At 52.4% G+C, this 12208-nt stretch overlaps 1 protein-coding gene across 3 annotated transcripts; it reads left to right on the top strand.

Moving 5' to 3' along the window:
- Positions 1-693: 693 nt before the first annotated feature.
- LOC119103765 (ankyrin repeat family A protein 2) lies at positions 694-12065 on the top strand. Of its 3 annotated transcripts, none has more exons than XM_037227410.1 (7): positions 694-719; positions 2786-2998; positions 3168-3300; positions 3792-3910; positions 4333-4437; positions 7994-8141; positions 9911-12065. In XM_037227410.1, exons 2-7 carry the CDS (start codon positions 2828-2830, stop codon positions 9997-9999), a joined length of 765 nt encoding a protein of 254 aa, XP_037083305.1. In that variant the 5' UTR covers positions 694-719; positions 2786-2827; the 3' UTR covers positions 10000-12065. The 3 variants fall into 3 exon arrangements, with proteins under 3 accessions (XP_037083305.1, XP_037083303.1, XP_037083304.1); XM_037227408.1 differs by having other exon boundaries at positions 697-771; XM_037227409.1 differs by lacking the exon at positions 694-719 and adding an exon at positions 825-987.
- The last annotated feature ends 143 nt before the right edge of the window (positions 12066-12208 follow it).

The following is a 12208-nucleotide window of genomic DNA, read 5'->3' as shown; positions in this document are numbered from 1 at the left end:
GGACATCATGATACAACAGATTCACAATTACATTTATTGCCCCTTAAATTTATTACTTCAAAAAGCATAATCAATAATGAGAGATTCAATGTATTTCTTTCAGACGGAATAGCACAACCCCATTATGGTACGCAATCATATTGTTTCGTGGCCAAGCGGTCATTTCATGCATCTGCACGACGCAAAGATGACTAACGCCGGGTTCCTGTTACGTCACTCGTTAAGCTGGAGGTCTACATAGACAAAATATGTTTCTACGGATCCCACCACTCCAACACCGTATAAACCCCGAGGCTACGGCGTGCGCCGACATACTCAAGGTCTTTGAACACATCCCCTACACAGTGCACGAAATATCAACATCGAATGTCCGCGATCCAGTAGTGCGCCATACCTTGTAGTTGCTGCGGTTTATCTGTCCCAAAATGGTATTCGCGAACATCAAGTGCGTAGAGAAGAGTGGAGATAGTTGGCGATATGTTTCAGAATAGACAAACTTTACCAGGAAAAAACGAAGGAATCAGTATCTACTATTTATAACTAACCAATGCCTGAGACCATGCAATGCTTAGAGTTCTTATGATGAATTGCATCGTGAATTTCTGATTGCAAAGGTAAAAGTATTCTTTGAAAGATTATCCCGCTGCCGTTACCATATTTCCCTCCGCGTTGCGCATTTGCGACATTTCTTTGACAGTCGACATTGACACACAACATTGGTATTGATATTTACATCTCAATGAAATCGCCTTGATCATAGACACTGCATCGGCCAGTGTTCTGTTGTAGGGTCTCGGGCGAGTACTAATGGCACGGACCTGGTAGAACCGTGGGTGTGACCGAGAAGGACAGGCCCGCAGCAACCATGATATGCATGGAGTGGATCGTAATTTGTTATGTTGAGATGCGATGGCAAACATAACGGTCTCATGGGACCGTATGTGTTTTATCTTGCTTCAGGATAGCCGACTGTTTCAAGAATGCCTTGTATGTGATGTGAATGTAAGGGTTGTATGGCTCTGTTGCTGGAGTGCTTGAATGTCCAAGCTGTGGACCAGGCCATCAGTTGTTATCTAGCCCCCTGTCAGGTGCACAAGTTAGTAAAATTAGTTCAAGGGAAAAGCAAGCAAATTGGGTAAAATTGCTCTTGGAAAGCTTGAAAAATAACTCTTAAATTGGTGTGTTGTTGTTATATGCTTCATAATATTGGGATGGGGCACCATGGTTTGTAACAGATATTTGTAGCACAATTGATAGGGCAGTCTTGGTCATGCATATGCAGGCATATTTAGAACTATGCATGCTACCTACCTAGTTTTGAAGAGCTTACATTGCAACCCATTTTGGTTTCATGGTGGTGCAATCATCTGGCCTTAAAGACAGTTTTTTTTCTGATTCATCAGGTTTGGTTAGCTCAAGTGGAGCTGCAATGCTGTGGTGCCACCATGTGAAGTATCCCTCTCCAAACAAACATCAAAGCTCAGTCATGCCCTCTCCCCCTTATTAAGTCCAAAATGATGAGGAAATAGGAGTTTTTGGAAAGGTAAATGATAGTTTAAGACTATGGTGCATGTAAGGAAGCATCATTGGATGGTATCAGCATTGGATGGATTTATTGTTTGGCATTTACCCCTGTAAGTGAATGGTGTTAGTTGCAGAACTGATTCAGGAAATGTCTGCCTTTATGGCAATATTATCTTATTGCATCTAACACTATCTTAGTGGTATTGTGTGGCTTATTATGGAAATATATGTGCATGGTTCCAAATGGTTCAGTGCTAATCTTACAGGTTTTGCCAGAGTTCATACAGTTACTAGCATTCCTTTATTTTGTTTTATTTGTGCTCTGAGCTCATTTCTATAAGTAGGAATTCAGATGATGGTTCGTGCTGTCAGTTTTAAGTATGTGTGGTAAGTGTCAAACAAGATATTAACAGTTTTTAGCATGTTTTGGAATTTTCCCATAATGTATAAAAGTGTCTGACTGTTTTTCTACCAATCAGTAGGCAAGCCCAAATATCTGTTACCAGTGCATTGGTTGCTTAGGCCATTTTGATGCTTTTGTGCACTTAATTAGGCAAGGATGTGTGTTGCACAGTTTACTCCTTATTCCCTGATTCTGCTACAATCAGCATTATTCCAGGTTGTGGGACAATTTGGCCTCTATGTTAGACTGTGGTGAGGCAGCAGCAGCAGAAGCTGTGGCCAGTTGCCAGCTGACTGACATGCTAGCAGGGCAAATGAACTGCCAGTCCACCAGTCTCGCTCCTCTCAGCCACAGAGATGACCAGTTTGGTTCCAGCAGAGGTGCATAAATAAAACTCAGTCCTAACCACAATGCCTATGAAATTAAGTTAAATGCTCTCTCCCACCTGGTTATGGGTCCAGATTCAAATTTAAGTTTTGATTATTGGCCCATGAAGAAAAGGGTATCCTGTGGAAAAAAGCATGCCAACTGAATTCTGTGGATTTCCATATTATTGGACCTTTTTGTCAAACACATGATGTATCCATGTTTCACTGTTTATGTATTGCTTGAAACAATATGAAGACAGGGTGCTGCTTAGTTTCACATATGATAACAGCTCGTTGGTAGTGTCATGCTCTTCCAATTTTTTAAGTAACAGAAAAATCCACTGTCCTACCTCTTTGAACATGCCATGAGGGTCAACAATGCCTCTGCCCCATAATCATACAAAATGTATAATGGCTTTGAAACCAAATTAGGCTAGTTAAGCTTTTTTGTAGTTATGCTGGTTTTGTGATTGCTGTATCTCTCTTGCAGGTTTTCATCCTTTGATTGAAACTGTGTTCCTGGCCTCAAGAAATGGATGAAGCAATGAGTGATCCTGCTAATGAGCCTCCTGACCTTGGGTCATTGGAGCAAATGACCTCCCACATGGATGGGGTTAAGGTCAAAGAAGAAGTTAGGGTCAAAAAAGAGTTTAAGCTGAATGATTTGGAAGGACAACGTCGAAGTGCCTTTATGGCATACAAGGTATTGTCGAGACTTGACTTAGATACCTAATGCAGATATGCATTACAAGTGGAGTGATTCAGTGCTTTCTCACATTTCTAGCAATATTCTGTAAAGCCCATGTCACATATTTCACTACTAACAGAGCTAGATACCAGCTGGCTGATGCTGGGCTCGGGCTCGTTTTCAGCCGGCCACCACCATCCTGACAAACTTGCAACGGGGCAATGTGCAGGCCGAGGTGGTCAGCGTGGAACCAGGCCAGCTGACGCTGCACCAGCGCGCTGGCATGGGTGACCTCTCGCTGCTCGACCTGCAGGAAGGTAGGGCCCTGCCAGACCCCCTGGTCTTAAGTGACATCACTGCAGGATGAGCAGTCCTTCCACTGACATTGTGCCCTGATCAGCAGTCCTTTCACTGACATCACACCCTGATCAGCAGTCCTACCACTGACATCACACCCTGATGAGCAGTCCTCCCACTGACCCTAGGTCCTGATGAGCATGCTCAAGCAGGCATGACGACCCGGCCAATCCCGTTTGAGCCCTGCTTTTTCCTTGTTTGAGCCCTGCTTGGCCCCATCCCTCATCCGAGCCTGGCTGGCGGACTTTCGTCCCTCATCTGAGCCTGGCTGACAGATTGCCGCCCGTCATCTGAGCCTGGCTGACGGACTGCCGTCCCTCATCTGAGCCTGGTTGACGGACTCCCATCCCTCATCTGACCCTGGCTGGTGGACTGCCATCCCTCATGTGAGACTGTCTGACGCACCGCCGCCCCGCATCTGACCCTGGCTGACGGGCCTCTCCTCCGGCAGCGGCCGGCGTTGATGAGCCAGACGAGCTCGGCTACAGTTCGCTGATGTGGGCGGCCGCGTACGGCCAGGTGCCCACCGTCCGGCTGCTGCTGGAGCAGAACGCCGCCGTATCCCGTCAGGTGAGTCAGCCGCTCCTGCCGGCCGCTCCGCTTATCACCCCTCGGCTCATCGGGCCCTCTGCCGCTCTGCCTGCCACCGCCCGGCTCGGCTCAGCGGCTCGGCTCGGCCTAGTGAGCCCCCGGCCGCTCTGCCTGTCAGCGCTCGCTCGGCGCAGTGGGTCCTCTGTCGCTCTGCTGCACTCTGCTGACTCGGAAGCCGCCAACACTGAATGGCGTCCTCATCGTCCGCGCGCAACAAAGAAGCGGGCGTACAGCGCTAGAGTTGCAGTGCGGGATGGGAGGCTCCGAGGGACAGTTCCACTGATGGGATGTGCGTGGGCTGGTCAGCACGCTCTGCGTGAGGCGGCGCGCATGTGATAGGGACAGCGTTGCGGGCTGCTGCGTGTGGCGTCACGTGACACCGTCGTGTCCTGCGCCGCCAGGGCCCGGACGGCGAGACCCCGCTCATCATGGCCACCAGTAACGGACACTACGAGATCGCCCGCTTGCTCATCAACGCCGGGGCCGACGTCAACCACGCGGACGAGGTGAGACCCAGCGAGCTGGCCGTCCACCGCCCGCCGCCCGCCGCCCGCCGCCCGCCGCCCGCCGCCCGCCGCCCGCCGCCTGCCGCCCGCCGCCTGCCGCCCGCCGCCCGCCGCCCGCCGCCCGCCGCCCGCCGCCCGCCGCCCGCCGCCCGTCGCCTGGCGCTCGGAGGTTCGGTGGCAGTGTGGTGGTGCCCATCACGCGGGTTGTTTAACACTTTTGTAAGGTGCTGACAACCATCTGGCATGATATAAGTCATCAGCGGTCCAATTAACGCTCCAGAACGTATTGTGCAAAGATAAGGTTTGATAAATGTGCGGCTGGCAAAGCTAGCATCAAGGCAGACAAACACGTTGATGAAAGCGGAATACCGCACACGAGCAACACGGTTGGGCTAAAAGTGTGTCAGTGGTACACCTGGGAGCAGCCGCAGTTCTTCCGAAGCCGGTCCCATATGTAGTTAAACACATACCTGACCTAAACCAAGACACATGGGGCCACGAAAACTGCGTGCGTCATGGCCCAGTTTCCTTTGGCCGATACCCAGCCGCATTATCACCTATTGCCAATGCTCTTGCGACAATCGTCACGAACGTCAGCTGTTTCAAGCTTATTCACATCGTCCATTAGAATCGTCAGGGTTTGGTAGGCCCAAAGCAAGCCAGTAGTACGGCATTGGGAGTTATAAATGAGCGCGCAGACGATAAACATAGCTCCACCTTGAAGGTTCATGGTACGAAGGCATTCCAATGCATTTATAAGTCCTATCCATGTGCATTCCCAAAGGCGGCGGTCTTTATTTTCACGGTTGGCTCTGTTGTAGATATCATTAACGTGGTCATAGTAATTATGTCTATCATGTTCTCGCTGGTGTGACGCTCGTCTCACTCGTTTAACTGTCCTTTTGTTCTTCGAAATTTCAACGTTTGTGTTAAAGTGTCGCTGCTTCGTCCATTTATTGTACAACTGCTATGAAATAATAGCATGGTCCAGCGGTTCACACTTGCTTCGATTAATAAAGCTCCACCTCTTGTAGACTTAGTAACACGCGGTTTGGATGCAATAATCGCGTCAAACATTTCCGAGCTGTTAATTACAGCGTTCAAAAGTACCGTGACTGCGCCGAGGCCAGGGATTAGCTACCACGGGATTGGCCTCCCGTGTCCTCGCCTATTGTTCTCAAACCAGGGATCAGCTGCCGCAGGATTGGCTTCCCGGGTTCTCGCCTATTGTTCTCAAACTAGGGATCAGCTGCCGCGGGATTGGCCTCCCAGTACCTCACACATTGTTCTCAAACCAGGGATCAGCTGCCGCGGGATTGGCCTCCCAGGTCCACACACCTTGTTCTCAGCACCCGTGCGTGGATGGCGAGGGGGGTGGTACACGCGGCCATACATCAATATAGGGTTTGTGTGACCCACTTGATGACAGCTATGAAAATGGATCTTGGCGCGGCTGCCGGTGTAGTAACAGGTCAGCAATATGACATAGGAATGTATGCTTGCGCGCGAACAGAGGCGGATCCAGCCGCTTTTTGCGGGGAAGAGGTGGATCGATGGCGATGGTCGGGGTTTTTTCATCGATTTGTTTTCGAGGCGAGGGCCGAGAGACGCAGTGCTGCATAACAATGAGCATTTCAGCTTTGGTTGTATCGGATTAGGCACTCGTCCGTTTTAACTCCTATCCCGACCTTTAGATGCACCCGCCGTGTTCAAGGAACGTGGCAAGTTTTCCTGTCTGGGCTGCCGCAGCGCCACGCGTGGGGAGGCGGATGTGGGGGGAGGGGGGGGGGGGGGGAGAGAACGTGACTACCTGGGCAGCCTTCATCTATGCTGCGGGAGACGGACAAGTTACCCCACGGGCGACTGCCGAGCCCGCCAGTCGGCGGACCGGCGACCGCGGAGCACGTGCCAGCCGGGCTGCCCAGCTCTGGTTGCCTTTGAGGTGCCGGCCCAGTCGGGGCGCCCGCGATCTCTGGTGGCGCTGTTCACGATGTGCCTGGGACAGTGGTCCGCCGTCCTGTGGTGCGCTCGGTGCCAGCCCCGCCCGCCTGGCGCCGGGGACTGCGCAAACGGCCGGCTGTCGCAGAGCACCGGGCTCTCCGCCACCGGCGCCGGTGGTGTCTGAGGAGTTCGTCGGTGTTCTGGGTGGTCAGTGGCACACTGAGTTTGTGATACCCGGCTGAAACGCCCTCCGTGGCATGCGGACCCTAGCACCGGCTAGATGGCTGCTGGTTTTCGCTCGGCTCAGGTGCATTCTTAGCTTGTCACTGGGAAGCATGAGCACAATGTAATTGTGGGGTGAGGGGGTGGGGTTACGGTGGTCAAGCTGTGCATCCGGGAAGCCGGAGGCACGGGATTAAATTATTCCACAGTGCCCGCCCTTCGTGCCAGGGTGAGAGGCAGGTAACGCCACATAGCCTGAGCAGCTTAGTGCGTCGTCAAGCTCCGCCTCAACGACGGATAACGTTTGGTTTGTCCCGACTGCATCAAATGCCTCCTTTATCCAGCTGTGATGAAGTTGGACGCCCGTTAAGCGGTGGAGCTATGCTTCACGCCCGGCCTGCGCGGACCGCACGGCTCGGCGAAGACGGTGCCGGTCGTGTCTCTGTGACGTGCTGGTCTTGTGGCTGTTTTTATCGGGACGTGGTCGAGGTGCTGCGCCGGCGCCGCAGCCTGCTGCTCCCCTTTAAACAGGTTGCGCTGGCCTTGTCATCCGATCGCTGCTCCGCCGTTGCCGTCGGCCGAGGGAGTGGACGGCCGGAGCGCCTGTGATGCTATCTGCGGCGCGACGCATTGTTGCCACCTGGACGCGGTGCGAGGCGTGACGGCCCGGCTGCCGCCTGTTGTGGCACGCAAGGCCGGTCAGTTGCAGGCCCCACAGCTGATCGCGCCGCGCCAGCGGTCCAAGCAGCAATGCCAGGAATGTCGCTATATTTGGGCTGTGCTCTTCAAATGTGCTGGTTGGGCCCCGACGCGATGCGTTACGTAAGACGGTGGCCGGGATTTATTACGCGTGTAGTGTTGATTACGGGCTGCTGCGCTCGTTTGAGCACTCGGTGCATTTACTACATGATTGCCAAAGTCGACATTGGGTTCGACGTATTTCGCTCTGCTGTGGGACCTACGTCTACCGTTTGGACCTTGTCATTAGCCCTTTAAAATTTCAGGGGAAAACTGGCCAGCTGTGCTCCGTTCTAACCCTTCCAATATCTGGCAAGCAGAGATGCCGTGTGCGCGACCGCAGTAGTCGTGGCACCGACCACGTGGGTGTCGAGATGTGCGCTGAATGTGAGCGGGCTGCTGTGTGTGCTGTGTGCGCGACGCTGTGCCAGTTGTCACGCCATCGCCTCTGCTGTGGCACTGCGCCAGCTGTCACGCCATCGCCTTCGGTGTGGCGCTGTGCCAGCTGTCACGTCATCGTCTCTGCTGTGGCACCGCGCCAGCTGTCGTGCGTGCTGCGACACCGCCCCTGCTGTGTCGCCCTGCCGGCTACTGCCTCCGCCTTGGTTGTCGTCGGCCGCCGGTCCTGCTGTGACACGGCCCGTCGTCCCCTCAGAACGGCAACACGGCGCTGATGTTCGCCGCGTTCAGCAACAGCCCACACTCGGTCCACGAGCTGCTGTTCAGCGGCGCCGACATCACGGCCACCAACGTCAACGGCGAGTCGGCCCTCTCCATTGCCGTCAACCGCGCCAGCCAGCTCGGTAAGACGCCGTCCGGTAGAGCGGCGTACGGTTGTACGGAATACGTAATATATAGTATGAATAATATATAGTACGAATAGTATGAATAAGTAGTACGGTAGTACGGTAATCTATCGTGAGCGGATTGAGAATGTCCGCTAGATGTTGTAAAATCTGGAAGACTTCAAGAGCCAGAGTGGCCAGCGCTAGGAGGATTCTGTCGTATAGAGTTTCCAACTTGGTGATGCCGCTTGAGTAAGCCTGTTAGTACCGCACCATCCAGAGTAGCCAGACGGGTAAGACCCGGCCGGTCACAGTGGCTAGTTGGTTAAGACGTTTGGAGTCTGAGTAACTAGATCGGTGTGACTCAGTTGAACAATACTGGTCGGTAGGACTCAAAGTAGCTAGTCAAAGTAGCTTGTCCCGAAATTGGCTGTTACTTCAGCTTATTTGCTAACTGTCAGAGAGAAACCTGGTTGGAAACAGTAAATCGGCCAAAATAACCGGTTCAGTGTGGCCGCGTGCTTGTTAGAATGACCAGTTCAATAAGAACCCGTCAAACGGACACGCAGCGTCACAAGGGTTGTAAAAGCCTGAAAAGTAGGGCTCATACTTGGTTTGCTGGAGTTTAGAGCAGGGTAGTCAAGGTGGTTATTAACCACTGTTAGCATGTTCAGCTGGCTTTACTCACTGGTTACAATGTCTCCAATGCTGAGTTGTGCAAGCCGTTGCAATGTTTTCAACTTCTTGGCCACCTTATTACGATCTCGTTACATAAACCTCTAAACATCTAGAGCATAAAACAATCTAGGATCCGACAAGTTTTTTTTAGACGGTTTTGAGGAACGGGTCAGGCACTTCCTAGGGAAAAACCGGAGAAAAATAGTGAGCGAGTCCGGATAGGAACGAGCCAGAACTGACAGCGCACAGCTGCGCCGCGGCGTCTGCACGCACCGCTGGCACGAGCGTACTTCTCGGTACCGCTACCGCTGCGGTCGGTGTTCCGATTTTCCTTTGAGACCATTGTCGGCACTGGGCGGCGCTGACCCTGGCCTAGTTAGCACCACCCATTGGCTTCCTAAAGGTCTTCAGGGAATGGTTGGAAGGCACGTCTTCATCTGAAATTATTGCAACGGGACATACAGGCGTGTACAATGTTTCTTAGGGCAGCATTGGACTTAAAAGGCTGACTTAAAGTTAACCAGCGCATGCCTGTCGTAAATGGTCGTGACTGGTACTCCGTAATCGTGGTTGGTGGATTGACCGCACATTTCTCTGCGGTGGCCTTTGAAATGTCCAGCTTCTTATAACGTAACTCGACACTTTGGATAACCTTTCATAATGGAAATTGTGGTGACTGTTGTACCATGCAAACGTTTCATCTCAGACGAGATACAAGACACTTTCCGTTGGTGTTGACTTTGAACAGCTGGGCCAGCTTTCGGTAATGACTCTGGGACGACTGGACCGTCTGCCGGTGATGACTTGAGAACAAGTGTACCGTCTGTCGGTGATGACTCAGCAAGTGAACTATCTGTTGGTGATAACTTTGGGACAGGTGGGTCGTCTGTCGGTGATGCATGAGCCGCTTGATCACATGTTGGTGATGACTGGGACTGCTGGATCGTCTGTCAGTGATGACTGGGACCGCTGGACCATCTGTCGGTGATGACCCTGGGACAGCTGGACCGTCTGTCGGTGATGACTCTGGGACAGCTGGACCATCTGTCGGCGATGACTCTAAGAAAGGTGCCTACGGACCAGGCCCTCACTCCAGTCCGCCCTGGCAGCGCAAGTGGTGCTGGAGCGCTACATGATGGCCCAGGTGCTACCGGCGCTGAAGGAGTCCGTGCCGGAATCGGCGGCCGAGCTGCGGTGACGGCCGCCGTCGGCGAGCGGCCGCTGGCGGCAGCACGAGCCGCCTCGGCCCTGGCACAGACCGCACTACGACCAGCCCGGCCCTGCAGGTCGGCGGCCGCTGCCCAGGCCGGCTCTGTACCGGCCTCCCGACCGGTGTCTGTGTGTGGGTGGTATATTCTGGCCGGCGTGTGCACCTGTGCGTTGGCTGCTGAGGCTGTTGATGTGGCCGCTGAAAAGCTGAGCTGGCCGTATGGCGACGGGTATGACTTGTGGATCCATTAGGCTTATATAGGTGTGCGGATATGTATGAAGTCTGATCGGTACCTGCCGCCACCGCGATCCTGGGGAACGATTCTCAGTCATGTGACGTCATTAGCACGCGATGCGAATCCCAGGCGCTGCGCGGCCTGTGGTCTTCATGAAATGAGAAGTCAGATGGTGGGTGGACTCAGACTGTCAGCCTAACGGCCGTCTTGCGCCACTGCGCGGCGCGCAATATGATATGACAACCCGATATGACAACGGGGTTTTTTACCCCGTTGTCATATCGGGTAGAAGGCCCGATGCAGTTATCCATCCGATGAGCCGAAACGGGTTAATTTTGGTGCCTGGATCAATGTACCCGCAACAAGCTTTGCTTCGCTAGTGCTCTAAACCGAAAGCCAAGTGTGCAGAGAACATGAAATAGGAACTAACAGAATTAAACTAATACGGGCCGTGTTTCTATACAGGCGGACGCTAATCCACATGTGTAATCGGGTTGGCGGCAGCGTTTGAGCGTTTCGTTATGCGGGTGGTTGTGACACGGCCTGCTGTCGACGAAGCCTGTAATGCAGAGGTCCGTCAACAACAGACAGTGGTAATCTTCAGATATTTCGAAACTATGTATGCCGTGAATTGATCGTGCAGCCGCGCGAGCGATCCATGTCCCGAGCCAAGTCGTGGTGCGCGGCCAAGTGGCGCAGCCTGGATCGCTGTACCGACAACGCTGTACTGACAAGTTTTGCTCAGGAAATGCGCTCAACCGAAGTACAATCACGGAAAATGTCTGGAATAGTTTTTGGAAAAAGTGAAAGGATTAAACAAATACGTTTCATATTTAAGCAAGCATATTAGATAGCTTTACTGAAATATATTGAATATCTCAGATAATTAAACAAATATGCTGCCTTTCGTGCGCTGTTGCCCTGGAGAAGTCGGACCGATAGCTGTTCATAGAAAGCATCACTGTGCGGGCTTTTAACCACAGAAGATTGTAAACCCTGTTAACAGCGGTGTCAGCCGGCTGCAAGCCCGAATAATCCTGCTTGTACTCCAGCTGCGAAATAAACGGATGAGCTGTGGTGCAGCTGGCGCCATGTTGTGGAGGCCAGAGGGTGTGCATGTGTGTGCGCATGGGCGCGCGCGTTTGCACGCGGGCATGCGCATGTTTGATACTTTATGCCTTTCATTGCCCTCATCTTTGTTATTTTTACGTGATAGGAATATCTCCGTGGCCCGATCTTTTTAGGCATTGATTTTGTCAGCTAAATATTGGCTGTTTTTATCAAAGAAAATGCTGTCATGCATCGTATTCTTTGGAGATGAGTTGCCGTGATTCGTTCCGCAAACGTACCTGTACTTGCGGCAGTGATCAGTGTCTAAGTCTGTACTTCTGTCGTGGCTTTGTTTTCGTAGTTGTTCATTGTGACGGATGATTTTTGGTGGCAGGAAAAGTGACGCAAGTGAGCACGTTGTGTAGGATTGCAATGCCCTTTGGTATGGTTTAAATGTGCGTTCCATTCTACCTGCCGTGACGGTAGTGGGTCACCATGAATGCTTGCTTCCGCTAAGTATCGAGGTTGGGCTGCACGTCCAGCTACAGGTCGCTGAAAGTATCCTTTGGCCGCGCTCCCCGGCGGCATTTCTGGCTAGATTCCAGCCTTTGTGACGCCTCTCAGAATGAGTCGGGACGCGCGTATGGATGTACTCCCCGCGTCACGAGCTGGGGTAGCCAGTGCGCTTTTTGCTGTGAGCTGGTCTTATGTCGTCCACCATGATGTGTTATCTCGCCAGTCTGTTTGTTGCAAGGCGATATCAATATACTGCCGAAGTGTCTACCAATTGTTTACGCCACCCGATGTTTTCGTGTTGGGCTGCATCTGTTTTATCGCCGAACGTTGAAGTACACTAATATTGCGTTTGTCTTTTGCCCCAGGTTTACCCAAAATTCCGGCATGAATGCTCTG

Source organism: Pollicipes pollicipes, unplaced genomic scaffold (genome assembly GCF_011947565.3).
Source record: "Pollicipes pollicipes isolate AB1234 unplaced genomic scaffold, Ppol_2.1 Scaffold_5724;HRSCAF=6776_pilon_pilon_pilon, whole genome shotgun sequence".
NCBI classification, from domain to species: Eukaryota; Metazoa; Arthropoda; class Thecostraca; order Pollicipedomorpha; family Pollicipedidae; genus Pollicipes; species Pollicipes pollicipes.
The sequence above is the reverse complement of the archived record's forward strand: the minus strand, read 5'-3'. Positions and strand labels throughout refer to the sequence as shown.

Excerpts from the sequence above, each read along its gene's own strand:
- LOC119103765 (XM_037227410.1), top strand. The coding sequence starts at position 2,828 with ATGGATGAAGCAATGAGTGATCCTGCTAATGAGCCTCCTGACCTTGGG. Across the intron at positions 3,301-3,791 it reads GCTGCTCGACCTGCAGGAAG|CGGCCGGCGTTGATGAGCCA; the intron begins GTAGGGCCCTGC and ends CTCCTCCGGCAG. Across the intron at positions 8,142-9,910 it reads CAACCGCGCCAGCCAGCTCG|CGCAAGTGGTGCTGGAGCGC; the intron begins GTAAGACGCCGT and ends CCGCCCTGGCAG.